This window comes from Peromyscus leucopus, chromosome 12 (assembly GCF_004664715.2).
Source record: "Peromyscus leucopus breed LL Stock chromosome 12, UCI_PerLeu_2.1, whole genome shotgun sequence".
Classification (NCBI taxonomy): domain Eukaryota; kingdom Metazoa; phylum Chordata; class Mammalia; order Rodentia; family Cricetidae; genus Peromyscus; species Peromyscus leucopus.
The window spans coordinates 259,815-286,014 of record NC_051073.1 but is presented as its reverse complement, the minus strand read 5'-3'; the positions used below and the strand labels follow the sequence as shown (position 1 = coordinate 286,014).

The window sequence follows — 26,200 nt, the reverse complement described above, 5'->3', positions numbered from 1 at the left end:
ACCTCTTGCATTGTTCCCTGGGTGTATGAAACACAGAAGTGGCCTGGAGAATGAATCTGGGTAAGGTACTCTGAACAAGTGTCAGCCTACACATGAGAAACTGAATCTGGACAGCCTTTAAGCTACTGCTGGTAACCAGTTTAAAGCTCCATTACACCTGCAAAATGCATCAGTCTCTTCCCCACCTTTGTCACAGATAACCATACAGGAAAAAAATGACAGGAGAACATGGGAACAGTAGTAATTCTCAAAGGTAATCACTCTAAGACAGCTTGTAATTGTAGCTGATTTTGTTTTTAGACAGTCTCACTATGTAGTCCAGGGTTCCCTACATCTCAAGACCCTCCTGCTTCAGACTCCTGAGTGCTGGGATTACAGCACTTGCCACAGCCTAGCTGTGGTTGATGTTTTAATTTACCCATTTGTCTTCTGGAGAAATAAACTACTGTCTGCTCCCCAAAGAGAACAATTAGTATATTCTTTGCCGACATTTGTGTAAAAGCATGAATCATAGAAGTAAAAGGGGAAAAAAGGAGAAAACTTAGCACTTTTCCCTTTAATAATCTGATGTATAGGTTTTATTTCAGAGCAAGGCAGTGACTTCAGGGAAGTCTGAGAAAGCAGCTGCAGCAGGTAAGATGTGGAAAGCCGATAGGTTTGAAGCAAAATATGGTCGGGGTGTGTAGGGGATCATGTCTCAGCAACCACATCATTGCACTCTCCAGGGAGTACTGTCCCTGCCACCTCTGAGAGGTTCCCACAGAGCCAGAGACTTCTTTAGGTTTTACCCTTAAAATCGCCTTCAGGACCCCAGTGGGGATCTGCACAAGCACCTCCATTTGAGGGTTCTGACCGGCTCTAGCATATGTGTTTTTGAAAGAAGCGTTGGCAGCTTTAAATTCAGGCACAGGTCCACGTGTCTTCAGCTCACACGCTTGATTCTACCATTTTAGTCCACCTCGGAGGAGGGGTATGCTTGTGAGCATGTGTGAAGAGGCCCTCCATCCACTGCAAGAAGGGCTTAGCTGGACAAGTGCGCACTAGCTATCCACCATGGGCTGGTGTCCTACCTCTGCCCTCTCAAAACTCACCTCGAGAGCACTCAGGCTCTACCTGGCCCTGGACCCCTCCTGTCCACCCTCTTCCCAGATAGTAGGCGGGCACGTCTCCAGCCTCTCTTTCCACTGTGGTCCCTGGGCCACCAAAAGGTAGAGGCTAGTAAAGCGTCTGGGCCTGGAAGCCATGGCGCAGCCTCGGACTTTCTTAAACACCAAAGGAGCTGGAGACCAAGGCCCCTCCCTGGGCTGCGCCTGAAAACCGGGTAAGGCGGCCGGGTGGCCGGGAAGGGACTGTAGGGACCTGAGCCCGCAGCCACGCCGGGCCTGGCTTTGGACGCACCAGGGGCACAGCGCCCGAGCCTGGGCCGGGGTACGCCGAGCCCACGAGTGGGCGGCCGGGCGTGGGTTTGCGTGGGTCGGGCTCGTGGCCGGCAGTTGGCGCGGGCCGTGCGCGCGGGACCGAGGTCGGGCACCCAGGGCGGAGGCCAAGCCCGCGGCGGCGGAACCCGGCGGGCGCAGGGCGATCCCGGAGCGGCTCCGGAATCCAGCCGGGTTTTGACTCCGATCGCCCACGGCGCCCGCGACTGTAACAAAGAACAGGCGGCGCGGCGGCCGGACCGGGGCGGGCGCGGGGGGCGCGGGTGGAGGCCAGGCCGGGGCCGGGCGCGGAGCGCGGGGCGCGGCGGGAGGCGCGCGGTGGGGCCGCGGTGGGCACGGGCCCGGGGCTTTACCTGCCTGTGGAATGTGTAGAGCGGGGTCGGATCCGGACTCCGGGTTGTGATCCGCTCCGGAAACTGCGCAGCACCGGAAGCCGGGGGGGCGGTGGCGCGGCATCGTGGGAGTTGTAGTGCACAGCGCGGGCAGGCGGGGCGGGCCTTAGGGCTCCGGCTGCTGGAACCCGGAGCTGGAGACTACCGGCTGCTAGACAAGGAGTCTGGGATAACTGGCGGCGTACTCGGGGAACCTGGGACGGACTGTGTGGAGTGGGAGCTGGCAGGGGTTTTGTGGACAGTGAGCCTAAGAAACGGCGGCGTGTACCGATGAACCCGGGACAAGAGATGCGTGGTTGCAGAGATGGAAGATGATTGCCTTCCTGCATGGGGAGCTGGTAACTAACTGGCTGTGTGGATGGGTAACCAGGAGACGGAATGTAGGGAGAGCTGGTGGAGCAGGCTACGAGGATCCAGGGGAAGGGACTGAGTAGACAGAAAAGCTGAGGAGAGAGACTTTTGTGATCCATTAGTTAGTTGGCCAGACGGTATGTGGACTGAGGAGCTGGGCAGACAGGCTGTGTGTAAATGAGGGAGGTAGTGCAGTGATGAGTGGGTGGACAAAAAACATCTTTGACCTTCAAGACACCTTTAAAAACAGGTACACAACCCCACTCTTCCATATACCACTTTCATTGGTTTTACTCATTCTAAAGTGCCCAGAGGGCCAGTTCTCTGGGCCTCTACACATGAATAGTACTAAGTGTTTAAATAAAATCAGGCTGTTTATATGTAAATAAAAAAATTGACAGGTCACAGCAAGAAAAGCCGGTGTAAATTTGAGACTAAGGAAGACATGGAGGTGGAATAGATTATCACTTACTAGGCTATGAACGTTGCCTTGGAGAAAGTTAAGAAAGCAAACTTCCTTGGAAGACTTTCCATTATGAAGAGAGCTCTCACTGTCAGGCCACCCTGCTCCTACACTCTCCCTGCCCCCAGGAAGTTGTGACCTCAAGATTGTTTTCATATTTAGCTGCCTAGGCACCCAGGCCACTGTAGTGGTGACCCAAGAGGCCAGCTATTTTTTTTGAGCTGGCAAGAGACCTTGGTGGTATCCACATAATACTGGTTTTGCATACATGCAAAATAAAAAAAAGCTATGGGCTCACCCAGATTTCAGAGGAAGATCTTGGAGACCAAGCAATATGTCATAGGATCAAAATAATTGTGAAGAGCCCCTGAGTGGACGATTGAAACCAACAGAGTAAAAGCTGAAGGAGCTGGGAAGTTAAGAGATGCCCAGAGTGTGGGGATACCTGCTCAAATATCTACATTCAGCAAGCTAAGCCCAGAGAGGAACATGTGAGCTGTGCAAGCCCAGTGGAGCTCACATTACGCCACAACGTGCTTGGGATACAGGAACATGGACCTACAGAACTTAATGCTTGCTCTGCTGAGTTTTGGTCTTGGTTTGATCCCATCCTTTCTTTCTCTGCATCCATTCCTCTGGAATGGGATTACAGCTAATAGTTTGCATTGAGTGTTAGAAGAAACTTTAAACCTAGACTAAGATATTCACGACTCTTGGAGGTCGACTAAATGTATTTTCCATTAGTAAGATGGCCAATATAGCCTTTGGTGTCCAGAGATAGGAAATTAAGGATTAAATATTGTATTAGTTACTTTTCCATTGCTTGATAAAACCCCATGACCAAAACCAACTTAGGGAGGAAAGGGTATATTCCAGCTTACAGCTCTCAGATCACACTGGATCACAGAGGGGACAGTAGGAACTTGGAGACAGGAACTGAAGCAGAAGCTATGGAGGATACTGCTTAGTAGCTTGCTCCTCATGGTATATACCACCCAGGACCATCTGCCCAGGGATGGTCAGGCCCACAATGGGCTAAGGCAACAGTTCTCAACCTGTGGGTCACAAACCCTTTGGGGTCAAACAACCTTTTCACAGGGGTTGCCTAAGACCATCAGAAAACACAGATATTTACATTATGATTCATAGTAGTTATGAAGTAGCAATGACATTAATTTTATGGGGGGGGTCACCACAACATGAAGAACTGTATTCAAGGATCACAGCATTAGGAAGGCTAAGAACCACTGGACTAAGGGCCTTCCACATCAATCACTAAGAAAATCTCCACAAGCTTACCTACAGGTAAATCTTATGGAGGCATTTTCTCAATTGTGGTTCTCTCTTCTCAGAGAACTCTAGCTTGTGTCAAGTTAACAACAAAAGGATCAACCAAGACAAACACGACATGCCCTCCCAGGTTCCTGTGTCAAATGATTGGTGCCAAGTTGATGATGCCGTTTGTGGAAGATAAGTGGGAATTCTGGAGGTAGGGCCTACCTGGGGGAAGGAGGTCCCTGGAGGTATGCCTCTAAAGGTTATACCTGTCCCAGGTTTCTTCCTGTTTCATGTTGGGCATGAGGTGATCTCTCCCATAAGCTTCCACTGACATGATATACTACCCAGAAACAAGTAACTATGGATGGAACCGAATGAGTGAGCCCAAAACACTGCCCGTTCCCCCACCCCACCCCCTCTCCTGCCCACCACACACACACAGTGTCTTTGTTAGGCATTTTGTCACAGTAACAAAGAAAGGCTAACACAATACCTGAGATGTGTGTTTTCCCAGAAAACATACCTCCTCAGTTCTGGTTTTTGTGTTAATATAAATATAAAACTCCTAGCTAGGTGTGGTGGCTCACGCCTTTAATCCCAGCATTTGGGAGGCAGAGGCAGGTAGATCTCTGTGAGTTTAAGCCCAGCCTGGTCTACAAAGTGAGTTCCAGGACAGCCAAGGCTGTTACACAAATAAACCCTGTCTCAAAAAACCAAACATATATAATATCCTTCATTGCAAGGCCTTACAAACATCCCAGCCACCTCTTCCCACCTCTAATGTTTTATTTCTTTAAAAAGTTCACTGAGGGCTATGAAAATGGCTTAGCTGGTAAGAGTGGTTGCAGTGCAAACCTGGGGCAGAAGTTTGCATCCCAGCATCCAGGTAAAAAGCCAAGCAGATCCGTGCATGCCTGTAGCCCCAGCTCTGGGGGTCTGTATGGGGGAAACTGGAGACAGGAGGAACACTGGAGCTTGTTGGCACCAGCCCAGGACTAGGTTCAGTAAGACCCTGTCTCAAGGAAATAAGGCAGAAAGTGATAGAGGACATCAGCATGCTCTTTTGGCCTCCATAAACACAAGCCAAGAAGTATGCATAAGTGCATGTGTGGACACACGCACACACAAAGCATCAGGCTTAATTTTATACAAGTAAAGAGGGAAATCTAATCACGAAGTAAGTTAATTCCAACTATGCTCTCAACACTGAATTCCACTTGATAGCATCCACAGCTCAAAGGCAAGATAGAGTGCACAAAAGGCCAGATTAAACGACAGTCTGTCATCTCTGCATTTAACACAGGCAGAGTTGGGGACTAGAGGCCATAGTATGTTAATGGCGTCAATGTAGAGAGCCACACTTTTGAATCTGTTGCAGGATGACTTGGAAATGTATATTGTGGACACCTATGGCACAGAGCTGAGCTGGGCTGTGGTCAGAAGGTAAACCCTTAGGAGTCTGGCCTGGTGGTTTCTCTTCAGTGAGGTCGCTATGTGGTTATTCACCTTGATGTCTAATCTATCTGTGAGCCTCCCTGCATGCTCCTTTTTTTTTTTTTTTTTTTTTTTTTTTTTTATGAAGTACAGGTTGACTGACATATACCTACAACACCCTGTACTTGTAGGTATGTCTGATACCCAAATAAGATGTTACCTATGTTCCCTCCAACATCTAACTCAGTCCTGAGCACTAGGTGAATGGGACAGGATAGACAGAAGCCAAGCTTCCGTACAGAGGAGTCATCAACTGATGCCCATCTTCATGCCAATCATGCTTGTGGTGGGAAGGAAGATGAGTGCACGGCAGCGGAGACTGACAGATGGGGGACTAACTTCATGAGAAGTCGGGGCCTGAGTCTGCCCAGTCTAATAGAATAGGAATGATATGGGGAATGAAGGTGTACATTCTAGAATGACCAAGGGTGGCTGATATGGAGCACCCAGGGCAGGGAAGATGAACTGTCAGGAACCCAGAGTTCCTCTGGAGGTGCCAGCAGAGATCAGCCTGGACAGCTGGTAAATTGTGACCAGTTTGGCCCTCTAGTACTCTCTTGGGATGTCAGCACAAAGCAGACCTTTGTTTGAAAAAGTCCTCCTATAGGATCTTGAGGAGTATTTGAACACTTAATCCCCAGTTGATGCTGCTGTGTGGGGGAGGCCGTGGAACCTTTAAGACCGCAGTTCTCAACCTTCCTAATGCTGCAACCCTTTAACACAGTTCCTCATGTTGTAGTGACCCCTAGCCATAAAATTACTTTCATTGCAACTAATTTTGCTACTATTATGAATCATAATGTAAATATCTGTGTCATTTGACTCCCAAAGGGGTTGTGACTCACAGGTTGAGAACCGCTGCTTTAAGAGGTGCAGCCCTGCTGAAGGAAGTACACACTGGGCTTTCAGGGTTTACAGCCTTCCCCACTTCCTGTTCAGATATCTGTGTGAATGAAAATGTGATCAACCAGCTTCCTACTCCTATCTACTATGCTTTCCCTGACGGCTGTAATGCCTTTCCTGCCATAATGGACTCTAATCCCTGCTGGGGGATGGTCTGTATGTTAAATTGCTCTGATTGGTCAATAAATAAAACACTGATTGGCCAGTGGCTAGGCAGGAAGTACAGGCGGGACTAACAGAGAAGAGAATTCTGGGAAGTGGAAGGCTGAAGAGGACACTGCCAGCCACCACCATGACAAGCAGCATGTGAAGACGCTGGTAAGCCACGAGCCACATGGCAAGGTATAGATTTATGGAAATGGATTAATTTAAGCTATAACAACAGTTAGCAAGAAGCCTGCCACGGCCATACAGTTTGTAAGCAATATGTCCCTGTGTTTACTTGGTTGGGTCTGAGCGGCTGTGGGACTGGCGGGTGAGAGAGATTTGTCCTGATTGTGGGCAAGGCAGGAAAACTCCAGCTATAAATCCCCCTGGATCTATGAGCCAAAATAAACCCTTTCTTCTCTAAATTTTTTGTCAAGGTTTTTTTTTTTTTAATTTTTTATTTTTTTTTTTTATCACAGCGACAAAAAAGTAACACATCTCCACAATAGATGCCACCTTTGATGCAGAAAATGTATGGGGCTTGGCTCAGGAGTGACTCATCCTGAAGGGCATATGATAATGGCTGGCTACCCCACATGCTGTCCCATAGGCACATGTGAAAGTAGAGCTGAAGAGTGAGAGAGTCTGCAAGTGGGACCTGTGGTTTCCCTGGTGGCTCCTCATTGCAGCATTTCTCCAAATGCAATGCTTTTGTTTGTGCACATGGCAGGGCAAAGGGAAGGAGACCACAGGAACTGAAGACCAAAAAGGGATGAGATGCTTGCAGCAGGGGGCAAAGCTGCCCCAATCCCACCCCAGAAACCATTGTGAGATCCTGTGCAGGCATAAACGCTGTCGCATACCCATGGCTAAGCTGTCACTCATTCCCTCTGCACTCATCTGAACCACCTGTGGGGTGGGGCACTGATAGCAGGGACCCAGACTGATGAATACTCCCTGCCCTCACTCCCCAAACATGTCTCCTACAGGCCATGTCAGGCACTGCTTTGGGGGACCCGGGCCAAGACCTGGTTTGCAGCACCCACAATTCATCATTCCCCAGAAGATCCCTGGAACTGCTAAAAATACTATAGTAAATTTTAGCCCCAGCCTTGGTGGTGCTCAATAGCCCACAAAATATAGGAACATGAGGAGGAAAGTCCACTGACAGGAATGAAGGTCAAAGAAGGTATCAGTACATATTTTTGGTCAGCTGGCTGCAATTGCCAGTCATACAAAGGGACAAACATTGAAGCCCCTCGGTACTCTTGGGACAACCCAGACTTGGAAACAACTCAGCTCAATGTTTTCTATGAGCACATTTATTTCTTGAGAGGTCAGTAAAGTTGCAGCCATGTCTCCCTGCCTAGGGTGGTGCAGGATGACAGCCACGTCTAAAGTGCTGCAACAAATACAATCATTGTCACAGATGCCAGTTGGCACACACCAGCATCAGGCTCACCACACGCCTGGGAAGACTTCACTTTTATTCTCTTTGCAGTAGAGGTTCGATATGACAATGGGCAGAAAACCACAGCCTACAGCCCATGGGATAATCACATCTTCACTCCACCATCAGCAAAGTGAACCAGGCAGCTTGGTGATTCCTATACTTATTTATACACAGAACAGGGACATTTTACACAGAGAGCCAGAGGTGACGAGAGCTTGCACTGCTGGTTTGAACAGTGTCTTTGTCGCCATGCAGATGCTTTGGTCCTCAGGTGTTGGCCCGTTGAGACAGTGAGGACAGTGCCTGTCATCAGAATCAGTACCACACCTGTTTCTGTGTGACGGAGACACACTTTACCTGCCACCATCTATCAGCTTGTACTTTGAAAGTTTAAGATTGACAGCCCTGAGCTTATTAACCAAAAAACACCACTTTGGGTGGCAGCAATGTAAATTAATCTTTCCCTTTCTGCTTGAGAAGAAAAATTAAAACTCTTCTGTAAATGTGGCCAGGGAAAACCCAAGCAAAAATCTGATTTGGAACTGTTCAACAGTAAATGGCCTACTTCCTTCCACAGCCAGGAAGTAGGACTGGTTTTGAACTTAAGCTAAAATTTAAAATAAAGTGCTTTGTCTAAATCCTCTTGATCAAAGTAGGTTTTCAATCAGAGCAAGAGAGGCCTAGTTCTGTTACGCTCACCAACATCACACACAAACAGCTCTATTTAGTCCCTGCATGAAGGAGAGGGAAATGTGGCCAGCTCACTCCAGCCAACCTGAGATCTGCATCTAGATTCACAGACACCTGGATTAGTGTTCATGAGAAATTGCTTTAAAACTAGCACTCTGCCAAAATTTCAAGACAGAATCTGAAGCCACAAAAGAAAGCAGTGGAGATAGTGTGACAGAGGTGACTTACACGTGTGTGCTGTTGGCACCTGGTGTATAATCTTAGTGAAGAAACAGAAGTGGGCAAACTGCTTGGAGAAGAGACTTCACAGTATGAGGAAGGCCCCAAGGCCAGCTGTTTGTGTCCCCCATCTCTGCACACTCTGTTGTGATGGAGTTCTCAACTGGCAAAGGATGCTCAATGGAGACCCTAGAGGACAGGTCTTAGATGTGGATGGGAACTCAGGAACAGGATGCTCACAGGGTCATTTGGAGGCTAGGATGGCTAAAAACCATTTGTTCTTTTCTGTTGTTGTTGCTGAGAGAGAGGAAGTATAACCTAAAATTCTGATGCCTTCACACTTGAATAAACTGAACCTAAATGTCAAAACCAATCAAACCAACAAACCTGCATAAGCTGAACATCCCTAATCCAAAAGTCTAAAACTCAAAACTCTGCATGTACCATAGTGTCCAAAGAGTTTCATATTTCTGGAAAAAAATTATAATTGGGATTCAAGGATGCTCAGATGGGAAAGACTTATCAAAATGTCCCCAGATCCCAAAGAAGTCTGAAACACTTTTGGCCCCACCCATGTTAGATGAGGGCTACTGCCCCACACTAAAAATACAGCATCAGAATCAGAATCCTGGCACACCACAGTCTCTGGGAATTGACAGCAGCTATGTGTCACAATTCTGTACACTGTATGGAATAACAATACTTCGATAAAGCACAGCATTTAAATCACATCATTCCCAAAAAGAGTAGTGGTGATTACTGACTGGCTTTGGGAACAAATTTGGTATTGATGGATTCATTCTGGAACTTTGCAGTGATTTAACATAAGGTGATCTTTAAAGACCAAGTATTCCAAAATGTCTCTTCAACATCACCTGAAAACTACCTGAGATTCTTCCAGGTTTTTTACTTGTATTTTTGTTGTTTGTTTTGAGAAGGGGTCTCATGTAGCCCAGGCTGGCTTGGAAGCTAACATCCCCCTCTCTCCACCTTTAAAGTGTTGGGATCACAGGCCTGCACCACCACACCCATCAAGAATTTTCAAATTCTTTTTTATCCTATGTTTATTTGGAAGTAAAATTCACTGGCCCAGTGGCTCAGGCCTGTACCCCCAGCTATTTGAGAGATGAAGGCAGGATAATCAGAGTTTCAAGGTATGATTAGGCTACAGAATGAATTACAGGGCAGCCCAGTCAACAACTTAGTGAGACCTAATTCAATAATAATAAAGTGAAAAGAGGGCCAGGGAAATAGTTCATTGGACAAGGGCTTGTCCAGCATGTACAAAGCCACAGGTTTAATACCCAGAATGGAGTAAATGAACAGAAAGAAAGAAAAAAGGATTACTAATGTAGTTTTGCAATCTCTTGCTAAAACAGGAAAAAATTAAAACATATTATTATAATTTTGGCTTTCATAGACATTTGGTCAACAACAGTGACTTTGCCCCTGTTGTTTCTAATGAACAAAAGAGGCCAGAAGGAGCTTCCTGACTTTGTATCAGTGACAGAACTCAGGTCTTCCTGTTAGCCTTTCCAATGTTATGGGAAAAAAAGGATTTTACTGACATGTCAAAACACCTCCTCCCAAGGACAGTGACTATGGAGGGCTGTGAGACCCTGTGAATCTACAGTGCCAGGCACACAGATGAGGAAAGCACCTTGTGGATACATGGGGATATTGAACCCAGGTGCCAACTTCATAATTTTCCCACAGTAAACCAAAACCAGGATACTCCAAAATATGGCCAGAAGTCCCTGTTCACAGTAGAATTCTGAAGACCCCATAAAAAGAATTCCTGCAAGTTTGGCCCATTGTTATGAAACTTCTATGCCTCAGACCAATTGGCACCCAAGATACAGAATAATTACCTCAGTTTCCCTAAAAGTTCTTTGTTTTGGCTGTTGGCTGTATTTGGCAAGAACCATATATGTGTGGTTATGTCCTACAAGCTGTCACTCATTGCTCCTGATGTCAGCCTCAGCATATTTGAACTTAGTGTGCTGTCTGTGCCATGGGAAAAAACAGAGCCCTTGGCACGAGAAACAATCAATCAATCAATCAATCAAACAAACAAACAAACAAACAAAAAAACATATCTGAATTTCTGCACCTCTACTTGCAAGAAAGCTCAAGTAAATCTGAAATATCTAGCATAATCTGCATAGGACACATATAGTGTTTGCATAAGTTTTTAACTTCTATGGCTGATATCAAAGGTGAACACCTTCTCACACATGTCAAAGCACATCTTTTTCCTATTATAATTTCTTCATGGCTCAAAAATCCCACCTATATCCATACCCCTGTCCCCAAGGCCAGATGCACTATTTAATTCTAAACAGCAAGACATGTGAGGTGGTACATCCTGCTCATAGCAACAGCCCACAGAGATACCTCTCCCTTTTGCCATGGTCCAAACATGAACACTAACAGTCACAGAAGGAGAGAGGAAGAAGTAGGTAGACTGGGATCCCTCCTGCCTACTACCCATAATCTATCAGAGCACAGATGACTTTACTGATGCAAGTATCTGTCTTATGACCTTAACACTTAGATGGCATGGTGACAGCTGGAGTCGGGTGTTCCCACTGAGTATCTGGTGGCAAACTGGACTGCATCATCAGTTGTCTTTGGGGAAGCTTCCTGGCCAAACAGGCAGATTTTTTTTCCCTTTAAAAAACAAGATTATTGGGAAAAAACCAAGCTAGACATGCACGCATCTGATGGCACTGGTTCCTGCTGTTTTCGTGGAGACCTTTGTGGTCCCATCCTCCAGCTTTGAGGACAGGAGGTGACTCAGGCTATGTGCAGGGTTCTCTGGGTACTCCATTCACGGTGTGTTTGCCTCTGTGCCTGGTAAGCAACTTCTTGTTCAGGAGCCGGCTGAGGGTTGCCCCCTTCTTCTGCCTCCCCTCTGGCTGCTGCAGGAATACCAGGTCATTATGGGACTGGCTCATGCCTGGGTCTTTCTGCTGGTGTCGCCGGCGGAAGAAGAGCTTGGCGCTTTTCCTTAGAATTCCTTCTGCAAGAGGGGAGCACAGGAATGATCAGGGCTGTGGGGAAGATGAGCCCAGGCCAAGAAGGAAGCAAAGTTGCCAGACACCTGTGACAAAAAGTCAGGTGCTCTCTCAGGGAATGGTCACTGCCCACAGAGGTAAACACCACAGCCAAGCTGGTGGGAAGCCACTTTTCATAGTGAGAGTAAGAACCTTCCAACAGCAAGACTGGCAAGCCTGCACTGTCGAGTGGTGGGTTGGGGTCCCTTATGACTCCTCCCCTTTATTAGGAACTCTGTGATAAGCAAGGCTATGCTATATGCCCAGAAATGAAGGACATGCTCCTAACAGCAAGCTTGGAGCCCTGTAAATCATACTCATGTTCTTTAGTACAGACAGTATTGTTCTTCAAGGAATAAGGTGTATTTTTAAAAATTAATTCTAGATCATCCTCTACACTTACACTAGGATATTATATCTATTTTATCTACCAGTCTATTCATCCACTCACCCATACTAGATTAAGCCATATGATATTTGTTAGTGGATCATTTTCAACCTAGAAGCTTCATGTTAGGCTGAGAATGTAGCTCAGTAGTAAAGTACTTGCCTAGCATGTACAAAGCCCTGGATTCAATTCCCAGCACACACACACCCAACAATGAAAATAATAAAAACAAAGAAAGAAAAAGAAGTGGGCAAGACAAAATGAAAAGAAGCCCTTGATTTTGTATGGTTCATCTCCTTGGCACAGATGCCAAGCATGGAACAGAAAGCAAAGAGTGGTCGTCCTTGTTGGGGTGAAAACGGTTCCTGAAGGTTGAATGCAGGCATAATGCAGACAAGAAGTAGCTCAACATCACTTTTTCACCAATTAGTTTAGCATCCTATTAACCCAGGCCTACCAAGGCCAGGGGATATGCCCATGAAGTTCATTACCATTTGCCTCAAGGAGTTGAGCTCAAAAGAAGGGAAGCTTGGCCATGGAGCCAGGGAGATCTGTCCTGAATTTGAAAGTTTGTTTGGCATGTGAGCCATATCCAACAGTCATGGTATACACACATGGCCTCCTATGTTGCTCTTGGACAGGGGGAAGAGCATGGATGTGCTTCTGTACACCAAACACATGCCAACATGTTAGGGTGGGGGAGGAGAGCTGGTAGGGATCTCCTTAGCATCCATATTCACAATGGAGAAAGAAACTGGTTGCTTTAAAAAGCCACCTTGGGTGGTGGTGTGGTGGTCGTATGCAACTTTAATCCCAGTACTTGGGAAACAGAGGCAGACAGATTTCTGAGTTAAGAGACTAGCTTGGTCTACAGAGCAAGTTCTAGGACACCTAAGGCTACACAGAGAAACACTGAATCAAAAAACAACAAACAAAACAAAAAACAAAACAAGCAAAAGAACCCCCCAAAACAAACAAAAAGCCACCTTGACAGACTGACATTAATGATGAGTTTGCCTTGTTCTATTGGCAGAAGCAGAAAAGCTGGACTGTCCCAGAAGTGTGAGCTAATTTAATCTGCACAAATTTGCCTGAAAATGTTTAAAAACCCTCTCCCTCAACAAACAAATTGCTTGTCATGAAGCACAGTTAGGACAAAGTTTCACATTTATTCCAGAGAAATTACTAGGGTCTGGGCAATGCTGGAAAGAGAAGGAAAAGGAGGTAAGTACAGTTGTGCAAATGCCAGGCTCCAAGCCACAGCCTGGTAGGAGGGATTATTCCTAGACAGTCCCATCTCTGAGCAAGTGGCCAACCACCAGTTAGTGTTTGGATGACTGGGTACTAACTTTTAGCTGGATATGACTGGAGTTGGCCCATGTGTGAACACAAAGACACTTGTGTAGGTAATTTTGTCTTATCAAATGCATCAGCTGGGCAGAGGACTGAACTCTAGACATAGGCCCTCCTGGCTTTGAGGGGGTTCCAAGTCCTAGGTTACCTGAGCTGGAGGTAGGGAAGGAGGGTTTGTGAAGATTTCAGACCTACAAGCACCTCCTGGGTTCTGTTCTAGGTTAGCTTCAGAGTTCCCAAAGAGCACAAGCAGCTAGGGTACTCACATTTGAAATATAGAGGGTGAAGGATAAATGGAAGCTTGAGAAAGGGAATATAATTATCCATGCCCTAGGCCAACTGTAGACCCCAGAACCCTGTGGTAGGAAGGGCTCCTATATGTCCCTGAACTGAAGCTTGGCCTGGGGTAGGGACTGTATTATGGGTCAGGATAGTGCTATGAGCTTAACTATGTTCTCCTCAAGTTCTTGTGTTGAACTCCTAGCCCACACAATCTCAGAATGTACCCTTATTTGGAGATGGACTCATTCCAGAGGTGATCAAATTAAAAGGTGATAATTAGGATGGGCCTAATAAAACATTCCTGATGCCTGGTGATGCTGTAGAATAATCCATTTGTACACTGTGGAGATTTGTTACTGTGATTGGTTTAATAAAGAAGCTGACTGGCCAATAGCTGAACAGGATAAAGTTAGACAGGAAAGCCAACTTGAGAATGATGAGAAGGGCAAAGTCAGAGAAGTCACCAGGAGACACAGAGGAAACAAGTCATGCTGGAGGAATGTAAAGCCACAAGCCACGTGGCAAAGCATAGGTAAGAAATATGGGTTAAATTAAAATGTAAGAGTTAGCTAATAACAAGCCTGAGCCATTGGCTGAGCATTTATAATTAATATAAGCCTCTGTATGGTAATTTGGGAGTGGGCTGATAGGACAGGAAAACTCTGCCTACATGGTGGCCCTATGAGAAAGGGAAATTTGGAAAGAGACAAAAAGAGGGAAAATGATGTGGAGGACAGAGGAGGCAAAATAAAGACAGAGATATCTATAAGGCAAGGAAAGTCAAGGATTGTTGCAAACCCCTAAAGCTAGGAAAGGCCAGGGGCAGTTTCTTCCTCCTGGCCTCAGAAGGAGCCAGTTCAATGGACACTCCCATGTCAGGTTTGCATTTAGAAATAAAAGATCATAAAGCTATCATTTAAGACACTAGGTTCATGGCACTTTGCTACAGTCCCAGGAACATGGACATAGCCAGGAAAGAGGGCAATAGCATCTGGATGAAGATGATGGTCAGAAACCACTGTACAGTGTTCCACTTGGTTCATACAACCCAGCAGGCAGAGGCACAAACAACAAAATGGTGACCACTGGGGCCATGCACACATCCTCCAAACAAAAATCAGTCAGCATCTGTCCAAACTGTTGAAGCTTGGGTTTACATTGGGCCATTTGAGGTATCATGGTCTAGTACATGTAGGAAAAGGAGCATTTCATGTGGCTGGGTTGATGGCTGTTGTCCTGCCTCAAGTAATAAGTCCCTAAGGCTGCAGTGTTTATAGGGGTTGACCAGGGACAGATAGACAGGCACTGTCTTGTGTTGTGGAATATTAGTTTAAGATGTGTTATATTTGTTTATGCTGTGGAATATTTATTTAATGATGTAAAGATGTGTTACAATCTTTTATGTTGCATTTGTTTAACTCTGTAAAGCTGTGTTACTTTGCCTGCCTAAAACACCTGATTGGTCCAATAAAGAGCTGAACAGCCAATAGCAAGGCAGGAGAAGGGATAGGCAGGGCTGACAGAGAGAATAAATAGGAGAAGAAATCTAGAGAAGAGGGAGGATTGAGAAAAAGAGAAGGAGAGGAGGACACCAAGGGCCAGCCACACAGCCACACAGCCAGCCACGGAGTAAGAAGGGAAGGAAGACATATAGAATAAAGAAAGATAAAAAGCCTAGAGGCAAAATGTAGAAGAGAAATGGGATAATTTATATTAAGTTAGAAAAGCTGGCTAGAAACAAGTCCAGCTAAGGCCAGGCATTCATAAGTAAGAAAAAGTCTTTGTGTATTATTTGGGAGCTGGGTGGTGGGCCCCCAAGAGTAAAAAAAAAAAAGTCAACTACATTTTGGTATACCAAGGTGAGGGCCCAAATTTCCATGTAGGACCTGGGAAAGCTGAAAAGAAAGAAAGAAAAAAAAAGGATAGGGTTCCTTTAAGAAACTGCTATACAGCAGAGCACTTAAACAGCCTTTTTAGCACTGAGTAGAAACAAGAACCTAAAAAACACCTGCCACAGTACGGGGCACTGGCATCCCTGAGTTGGGGGTGGGTTGAATGCAGTTCTTGGTCACCTACCTCACCAGTCCAAGAGCTTTAGGCTCAGCTATTAAAGACCCTGAAGTGGGTGGAGCCAGCTGCCAAAACCATGACAGAAGTCCTAGTGGTGCCACTTAGCAGTTCTTCTGTTCACACAGACAAGAAAGACTAGAGACACACAGTAAAGACAGATCAGATGGGGAACAAAAACTCTAAATAGGTTACAGTGTGTTTAACAATGTACATAGGCTTCAGAAAGAAAATGGATACTAGATGGTCATAAAAAGAAATGGTTTAATAATGAAGTAAAGTCTTTAAAGAGAAAAGTTAAGTAATATTTTTTTTTTAAAAAAAAAAGAAGCCATGTAGAGATGGGAAATACAAAGGAGTCTGGATCCTGTATGTTGCTGTATTGACCTTGAATTTTTGATTGCTGGTAAGCAAATGACAGCTGCTAAGAGACCTGGGATTGAAAGAGGGACTGATAAAATAAACCAGCCTATGTACTTTAGGAATGCCTTAACTTTAAAATGGAAGTCAAAAATGCTTTGGGGAAGAGGTTATGCTATTGTTTCCACAGGAAATGAGAGGCTGTTTAGGGTTAATATGGATCAGGTTTGATCAGGGGAGACCTCTTGAATCTTTACAGGTGATATATACCTAACAAAGGTTACAGCTGGTCTTTCCAGGACTTGGCCATTATCTCAGTTTTCTCAGGGACCCCTAAAGATGCCTTCACCCACAGACAACAAGAAGCAGTCTAGAGAAGACTCTGTCCACATTCCCAAGAGATGGTGTGGGTGGTTGTTGGTTATTTGGTGGGTTGTGGATGTTTGTTATCATTTAGGAGAATATAGGAATATAGGATAAGAAGACAACTATTAATCTCAGATATTTTGCATTGGCATGGATTTTGGTATAGTGATACAAATTTAAAGATATTTTTGTTATACTGTATATATGTTTCTAGTCTTGTTTGTGGTATTGTGCTTATGCAGCTCATTTAAAAATGCAATGTATAATGAAGAAATGAGGTTAGTAGTTAATCTATAATACTCAAACTTGTAGTAACATTAGGTATGTTTTCAAGGTTAAATGGGTATATTTTAGACAGATGATTTTCAAATATTTCAAAGACCTACAGAATATAGCATTTAAGATGTTTAATAACCTAAGGTTTTTTCATGACAATGAGACACATCTGCTCTTGGCAGCACCAATTTACTTCATAAAAGGATGATGGGCATCAAAGAAACTCCATATGGAATTTGCTTTCAGTGTGGCAAGACTAGGCATTTGAGCAACACACTGCTCTTGCCCTGACTGCTGACAGTGTGCTATACCGACTGGACCAGCAGGATACAGGAAAAAGACTGTTGAACTTTGCCAAGACAAGTCAGGACAGTCCTTCAAGATTCCTGCTTCACAGAAGAGTCTGCAACATACTCTAGACCTACAGGTTGAAGATGGATGCCCCAACATTGCAGAGGAACTTTGGGTGACTCTCCAAGCAGCCAGATGTCTCTGTTGTTAGGTAATAGTACATCCTTCTGGATCTTTGATGGAGTTAAAGCCTAACTAGTTAAGAGTTATAGTCTTCCTTAATTATGATAGAAAGTAAATTAGGTATAAAACTTTGGAATCACTAAGATAAAATAGATAATGGAGTATTTTCTATGAATTTGCTAAATATAAATGGAATGAATATTGTAAATGTAATCCTTACTTGATAACTGTTTTTGTTGTATATAGTTTTACTATGTTAGCATTAAAACTTTTCATTTTTATTTAGACACAAAGGAGGAAATGTTGTAGAACAGTAGTTTAAGATTTGTTACAATGTGTTTATGCTGTGGAATATTTGTTTAATGATGCAAAGATGTGTTGCATTCTTTTATGTTGCATTTATTTAACTCTGTAAAGCTATATTACTCTGCCTGCCTAAAACACCTGATTGGTATAATAAAGAACTGAATAGCCAATAGTTAGGCAGGAGAAAGGATAGGCAAGGCTGGCAGGCAGAGAGAATAAATAGGAGAAGAAATCTAGAGAAGAGGGAGGAGCCAGAAAAAGAGGGGGAAAGGAGGATACCAGGGTCCAGCTAACCAGCCACACAGCCAGCCGAGGAGTAAAAAGGAAAGAAAGACATATAGAACAAATAAAGGTAAAAAGCCCAGAGGCAAAACATAGAAGAGAAACAGGATAATTTAAATTAGAAAAGCTGGCTAGAAATAAGCTAAGCTAAGGCTGAGCATTCATAAGTAAGAATAAGTCTTTGGCAGCTAGGTGGCAGCCCCCAAAGAGTTAAAAAAAAATCCACCTACAATCTTGGCTCCCTTTTACTAGTTGTCTTATGCGGTACCATAATGATAATCCTCACACTTCCTGATGATCACTACAACTTGCCCAAGAGAAATTGTAGCATAATTACCTAAAGTCAAATTCCTGCCCCAAAATGTCAAAGACTTTCAACTGGAGTGCAAGACTGATGAAACTGAAAGGCTTAAGTTTCATTGTTTCTCAGATGTTTGGCTAAGAGTAACTGCAGAAAGATTTAGCATGGAGAAAAGACAGAAAAAGGAAGACTGTAAGTGTGTGCTTGTTGTGATCTGTACAAATGTCCAGGGTTTAAACTGCCAGTTAAAGCACCATCCATTCAGCAGGCCTGCACCTGTTCTCTGCGGCCTATACCAAGGTTGTTTTCTGTTCTTCCAACCTCCCTCATGATCTCTGCAGCCTCTCTGCTGGTTTGTTAGACTTCATTTACCAGCATGAGTCAGAAATGGATGCTATGCTATGTACCCCATGGCAATCCTGCACTGGTTTGTAAGACATTCTTGGAAATTATGGCTTCTGTGGGGATGACATGGGCTTCCAGACTGAAGGGAATTCCTTTGATATGGTGCTGAGACCTGTTTCAGCAGGCTTGCACTGCCCTGAGTCTGGGGGAACCCTCACTGAAAAATAAGGACATAAGAGTTGGAGAAGTGACTACTCAGATCACACGATGACATATATGTGGGCCCAGGGTGATTGCTCCTGAAACCAGTGTTCCCAGGTCTAGCTTTTCTGTGCTGTTAGGGAAAGGGTCTGGCCTTGAATGTGAATGGGACCCACCCTTGAGAAGTGGCTGCCAGGTGCCTGAAGCAAAGTGTGCCTCACAGTCTCAGGGAGGAGAATACAGACAGGGTGGACAGATCTAGGTACTGGCATGGTCTTTGGCAGGATTCCAGAAGAATTCTATCTCCAGAGAAGGATACCAGGATGTGGGGAGGATGGGACATTCCAATGAGGAAAGTGCACTTGTACGTGTGAGGAGTAACTCAAATAAATGATCTCTCTCTCTCTCTCCCTCTCCCTCTCCCTCTCTTTTTCTCTCTCCTTCCCTTCCCCCTTCTCTCTCTCTCTCTCCCTCTCTCTCTCCTCTCTCTCCTCTCCTCTCTTCTCTCTCTCCTTCCCTTCTCCCTCTCACCCTCACTCTCTCTGACAGAGAGAGAGAAAGATCTCTGCCTTTGTCTCTCTTTTGTGGTGCTGGACATCAAGCCCATATCTCATGGATACCAGGTAAACCCTCTTCCACAGAACTGTACTCCCAGTCACGAACTAACACATTTACTGTGTGTTTAAGCCTCACCACAATCACCATTAGGGGCAAATGATTCTGGAAGAACCATGGCACAGATGTACACATCTATCAGGATGAGACACAGTGTGGTGAGGAAAGCAGGCTCAGAAGACAGTGGGTAGAATCTGCCGGAAGCTGAGAGATGGACAAAGGGAGGTCACAGGATGCTTTCAGTGCACAGCAGACGACCACAGTTCACAGTAAGTCATATGAACACACAGGAGCAGGAAGGCTCCATGCACCAAGTCAAGGAAACTCTCGACTCATCATCACGTGAGTGTCCACATGCTAAAGTATCACACTGGCCTTCCTGAGGGTATGATTGGCATAAGGCTGTGATAAGTTAAAAACATTCAGTGTTCAAGGAGACACCAGTGGCTTGACTTTCACACACTGTGTTTTCAAGCTTTTGTGTGAGGTTATGGGAAATCTGAGGTAAATCACATAATTTTTAAATAGGGAGCTGGTCCTGGGGAAAATTCTCTCCCTGGTCTTAATCTCCCTTTAAAAACACCCCCAAGAAGACTGAAGCATGAATAAACACACAGAGGAATTTGAAAATTATTCTAAATTCTAGCTCTGCTGTCACATCTCTAAATTTATCCTGTTTATTTCTGTGGAGGGGCAGATATAAATAGGCAATGAGAGAATCTGTATTAAAATCTGCATGTAGGAAGACAATGGCCCTAGCAACCTGGAAACGTGTGCTCTGATGTCCAAAAGCAGCCTCAGACAGACTGTGCATGAAGAGACAGCTCGAGAGACAGGAAACCAGTAAAGGGACCCCTGCCTGGCTCCCTCATGCCAATCAGGCTGAAGCCATCACAGCAAGGTGGCTTTGTACCCTCAGAGGACAAGAGGAAATGTCCTATCACCTAGAAACCAGGAACACAGAAAACCAGCCACAGGGAAGGTCAGGCCAGTAAGCAAGGAGAAAGGCAGTGGGCAACCTTCACTCTGCTGGGCACTCTCCACACAGTCAATTACACAGAATTTTTTTAAAATGCAAGACAAAAAATAACTTACTGTGTAGGTAATTAATTCTGGTTGGCATAGTGATCCTCTTAAGTTAAAGGGAACGAGCACGGAATGCAGAGATGTTGAGAGGCAAAAAGAAAAGCACGCGAGAGCAGAGTCAGAATGAAAGTCAGAGTTTGGAATCATAGTATCACAGTGCACACACATGCTTACACACTTGCACACATGTGCATTTACATGCACACATGAATGCAGGCTCATGCACACACATGCTTACACTTGTATACATAAGCACAGACTCATACACACATGCTCACTCTTATATACATGCTGGTGTACATACATCACACATGTACATACATACATATGTGAACATGGACACTCATGCTCACACATGTACACACATGTACACACATGTACATGCATATGTATTTTTGAGCACATACATGTACACATGCAAGGTTGCCATCCAAGATATTTGGCAATTTTCTTTCCAGTTATTCTCAAATCTCTCTACGGGATTTTGTAATGAACACAGATAGGGTAAAATTTATCACCTAGACCTCTGCACACAGTTACAGTGGGCTTATTATCACATGCAGCAGTACTTTTTTTTTTTCCAAGTGCTGAGAACAAACCCAGGACCTTATGCATGCTACACAAAGCACTCTACCACTGAGCTACATCCCTAGTCCTGCCAATGCTTTTTGAACCTAAAATAAATTGCATTTGGGGAATCAATGTTCTGTTTTGGCTGAAGTATCATAATCTATAAATTCTCAGGCAGCAAGAGCCCAAGAGAATTGCAGTTACATGGGCTCCCTCCAAAGCCACCAATACTCTCCTCATTAGACCAGAAGAAGCAGGTGGTTTGCAAGTCATATGCAAACCTTAGTTTAAAACCAAACCTGGGGGCTGGAGAGGTGGCTAAGAGGTTAAGAGTACTAGCTGCCCTTCTAGAGGACCCAGGTTGCTTCCCAGCACCCGCATGATAGCCCACAACCACCTACTATTCCAATTCCAGGGAATGGGGCACCCTCTTCTGGCCTCTGCAGGTACCAGGCATGCAAGTGGTGCCCAGATATACATGCAGGCAAAACACCCATACACATAAATTAAAAACAAAAGCAAAAACAAAAAACAACTAAGTCCCACCAAGCCATTCCCTGTAGCACCAGTTTTGAAAAAAAAAATGGCATGAAATGAAAATGGTTTGACAACCAGCTTTGACCTACTTAGGATCTTCCAACATCTCAAGCTAAGTACAAAGCTTCTAGAAACTGCAGGATAAAAACTAAGCATGGGGGAGGGGCGTGGTATTGCAGGTATATTCCCCTGTACATCTGTGTGTGGGTTAGAGGTCAATGTGGGGTGTCTTCCTCCACTTTTCTCCATGGTTTTTGACAGAATACCCCACTAAACCTGCAACTCACCAATTGGCTAGTCTGGCTAGAGAGAGCTCCGGGGATCCCTATGTCTCAGTCTCCCACTGGCACTGAGATTACAGGTGGATATGCTTTTGCATGGGTGCTAGGGATCTGAATTTGGTTCTTCATGCTTACACAGTAAACACTCTGCCCATTGAGCATCTCCCTACCCATATATATATATTCTCTTTATATATATTCAAAACAGGGTCTTACCATTTAGTTCTGGCTGGCCTGGAATTCACTATATATACCAGGCTAGCCTTAAACTCAGGGACCTCCTGCCTCTGCCTTCTAAGTGCTTGGATTAAAGGCATGTGCTATCATGCCTTTATTATCATGCTATTATCACAAAATAATTTTTAAGATGTTGCCAAATACTGCAGAAAACTTTAGGTTAAGGCATTTCAAGGATCCAAGGGCAGGTTCAACCTCGGTTCCCAGAGAAGCAAAGAGTGAAACACATAGACCAGTCAAACATGCTTGCACCTCCCCTAATGGCCAGCCTCTGGGAAGCTCTCATGCTTAGAGGTTACTTCCAGCCCCCAGAGGATGTGACAGACACCCAGATTCCCAAGAAGCATTCATCTGTTTGGCCAGTGAGGGGAGGAGAAGGATGGCAGGTGCACAGCAAGGAGGGTACCCCAAAGGAGGCCAGAGCTAGCAGGAGCAGGAAAGGCTGGAAGAAAGGAAAGCAGCAGTGGGTGGATGCACAGGGGTGGTAGACTGGGCATCTCTGAGAAATCTGGTGGGTGTGAAGGGAGGTTTGGGTTCTGTAGGGACATGAGTATATGGACTATTGACTCAAAGAAGTGGAGCACAGGATATATATACCCCAGTCCCCTGTTCCTCTGTGCTCACTGACTTCCCCAACAACCTCCTAGAGGCTCCCTTGCTCCCAGGACAAAGACCAGGTTAGAGTGTGTACACAGGGTATCCAGTAGACAGTCTACCTGATACCCTGGGCCACAGCTCACCAAGAGAGGATACAGGGTTCAGCTGAAGGTCCCCAAGGCCAGGCTGTAGGAAACAGAGGCTGGGTGGTAGGAAATCTTCTCCAGGAACACCCTCTTTCTCTCTTTCTTCTTTTAATGTGCAATTCCTCCCCTATTGATCCCCACTCAGTACTGGCAAAGGGCACAAGTCACAGGCAATCAGCTACCCATCAATGGCTAAGGTGTGGGCAGAGGAAGGGTGGAGCACTCAGAGCAGGTTCTTAATCTCAGCACCTGGGACTTTTGTTCTGCTGTGTGGTGGTATCTGTGCCATGTGCTCTAAAGAGTGTGGTACCTGTGACCTCTACTTCCTAGGAGCGAATAGTACCCCATCTCCCAGTTGTGACACAGCTGTCTGCAAACATTGCCTAGCAGGAGACCCCACCTGTCCTTAGCAGAAATAGCTGGCCAGGATTCCTAACACCTGGGGTGGCTAAGCTTTTTGCCCACTGCATTCCAAGGGGGTCCTGAGAACTTTGCTGGAGGGAAGTGGGCCTTGGAGCCCCGATATAAGGCAGAGCTAGGAACTAAGTTCCACCACAGCTCCTGGTTTGACTCAGGTGCCTCCTTCAGCCCTCAGGATGTGGGTTGTAGGGATGGTCCCCAGGTCGTGGAGGTGAGGCTCAGTGAGTCTGAAGTTTCTAAGTCCTGGAGCTGTTCCCACAGGTGAGACAAAGGTCTGGGTCCAAGTGTCTACCCGCAAGAAATGCCAGGCTCTGAAATAAGGGCTCATTGCTCATGGGAAAGAACTGATTGTGCTAACAAATGACTTCATTGCTGTGTGTATCAAGACAGTGAGTAGTTATTCTGGGAGGTTTCTTTCTTTGTAGATCCTGCTGATTCTAGGTGGTAAGGTCTGGTTTGGTTCTAGCTAGAGAAAAGACTGAGAGGAGCAAATAAGGTGAGCTGCCAATCTCTGCTAACTTTGCTCTGCCCCTGGACACTAGCTCTGAAGCCTTGGATAGCTCTGCTTCCAGATGGAGAGAGCCAGACAAGGAGGGTGCTGGGAGGCATGAAAACACAGTGGCCCCTAGATGAAGAGATGAAGCCCCAGCTGCTCACATGCAGGCTTCCTACCTGCCTCCAGCTCTCAGTGGCTGAGCAGAATGGGAAGGAGGGGATGAAGCTGGAACAGTCTCACAGAGGACAAAAGGAAGAGAGCGAGGATAGCATGGGAGCAATGGCACAGAGGGAAGCCCAAGTGAGGAGCTGGGGGCTTGGGAACAGGTACCTTTATGCTTCTTGATGGCTCCCAGCTCTGAAGCACTCAGGGAGCTCTCTGACAGTTCATCCCCATCAGGTTCCTGTAAGGCTGGACTGCTCCACACTGCTCCTGGGGATTCCTTCTCCAGGTCCCAGGAGTCTAGATCATTCTCTCTAGGCTTGAGGGCAGATAGGGCCTGGGCTGGCTCATCTTCTTCAGGTGGGGTGGTGGCAGAGGCTGCAGCTGCCTCTGGAGGGCACAGAGTGGATGGAGCATCCCCTTGGTTGGTGCTGTCCATAGAAGCTGCATAGTCTAGCATGAGGGCAGCGTTGTGGTCCTGAGATAGTGAGGTCTGTCAGGGGAGATGTACAACAGAGGCTGAGGGCAAATGAAGTCAGCCCAGGGATGTAACAAGCACATGGTAGGCAGAGAGGGCTCGATACCACCTGAAATATCAAGCAGTAGCAGGGACGACCAGCTGCAAGAAAGCTCCTGTGCTACATGGTAAATGCTTATAAAGTCGGTTTCTATCTTAGCTGAGACTCAGAAGTGGTCCTGAGGGCACAGGCTGAGGGTGCTGGAGAAGAGTTAGCACACTTCCCACTGCAGACCTATCAGTAAGAAAGCCCCAGAAGGTGAGTGGCAAGGACTAGCACTTTCTTCAAAGTAGACAAAGTATAGGGCAGCAAAGAGCATGAACTCGAGCAGATTTAGTCTTTTACACCTTTGTTACTAAGCACTTTTCTGTCTCAAATTAGAGATTAACCAGAAATTGATGTGTCCTTTAAAGGACTGTATTTGTTTATAAAATTACAGGCACTAAACCAATAGGTAAGGTGGAAAGCTGGGAGTGGTTGAACATGGATGCCTGAAAGGGCAGCATCCATGCTGTTCTCAACCTGGGTGGCAGTCACACAGTAGCTTTCCTAAGTGACAGCTGACAGATGTACCAGCTTACAGAAATGATGACTACCAATACAACAATCTGCATGCCAACAAAATTAATAATCAAACTGGCCTACAGATATTAAATATGAAGATTAGCTGATGATTCTGAAGCAAAGCCAACAAGTAGAGAGCAGATGATCATGGGTTATCCTCATCTTGTTTACTTATCTAACCCAGACTGAATAAAAGCTTCCACTATTTGGCCTTGTTGGCCCCAGAGATCTGCCCCTCACACCCTGGTGGCTGAAGAAGCCAGCCCAAGAGATACCCCTACCTTGGTATTCAAGGCCACCCATGAGCTCTCTTTTGGAGTCTTGGGCCCAGGCTACCCACACATTGTGTATATCACCACTTACGGCGACTCACCATAGACACCTGCCAGCAACTGAGAGGGTAATTTCCAGCATGCTCTCATGCCCACCCTCTCAATGACCCTGCAAGATCCAACCCATCCTCCCTAGCCATGGCTACAACTATCTAATCTGTCACTTGTTGTAGTGCTCCCTCCATCAACATATTTGGAAATGTAGAAAAAAAAAAAAAAAAAAAAAACCCACAGTTTCTTGCATGGCCCCTTGCACTGAAGATCTAGCCAGCTCTGCACTCCAGTGCCATGGCTGTAATCAAAAGCAGTTCACACCCACCTTCTGCTCCCCAAAAGATATCACAGAGTGGATGAGCAGGGGAACTGAACTGGAACATTCTGTAGAACAATCTTGGTTTCTATCAGTAATGGAAAGGAATACAGATATTTATTGTAAAATATTTAAATGTTTTAGAAATGAGTAATGTGGAAAAAGTGAACTTGGGAGGCAGCAAGGTGGAGCCTATACCACTGGGGGTTTCTTACATGTGCTTTTCTTTCTCTCTTAGTAATCATTCCAGAAATGACTTACCAAGCTCTCAAGCCTCACTAAGCAGATGGCTTCTACCTTCCTGTATCAACAGGACAAAGGGCTACTGTGGTCCCAAAAGTAATTAACTCTCTGGTGGGAAGGAACTGTATTAGAATCTGTAGAGTGACCTTTTGGATGGATGGGGAACTGGTGTGCTGTGCTGATAGGCTGCCGCCTTCTGC

General features: G+C 45.5%; 2 protein-coding genes across 4 annotated transcripts in view; both read right to left on the bottom strand.

Moving 5' to 3' along the window:
* Prdm15 (PR/SET domain 15) overlaps positions 1-3,625 on the bottom strand; it is an 80,087-nt gene extending 76,462 nt beyond the window's left edge. For 2 of the 3 annotated variants that reach the window (XM_028860291.2, XM_037209595.1), the window contains exon 1: positions 1,794-3,625. In XM_028860291.2, the coding sequence (XP_028716124.1) occupies positions 1,794-1,892 (99 nt within the window). In that variant the 5' untranslated portion in view covers positions 1,893-3,625. Of the gene's footprint in view, positions 1-1,789 lie in introns of all 3 variants that reach the window. The other variant, XM_028860292.2, reaches the window with a different exon arrangement.
* Positions 3,626-7,768: 4,143 nt separating this feature from the next.
* C2cd2 (C2 calcium dependent domain containing 2) overlaps positions 7,769-26,200 on the bottom strand; it is a 73,324-nt gene continuing 54,892 nt past the window's right edge. Inside the window, exons 13-14 of the mRNA XM_028860294.2 lie at positions 24,202-24,526; positions 7,769-11,851 (exon numbers count right to left, since the gene is read on the bottom strand). Of these exons, the coding sequence (XP_028716127.1) occupies positions 11,631-11,851; positions 24,202-24,526 (546 nt within the window). The 3' untranslated portion in view covers positions 7,769-11,630. The remainder of the gene's footprint in view (positions 11,852-24,201; positions 24,527-26,200) is intronic.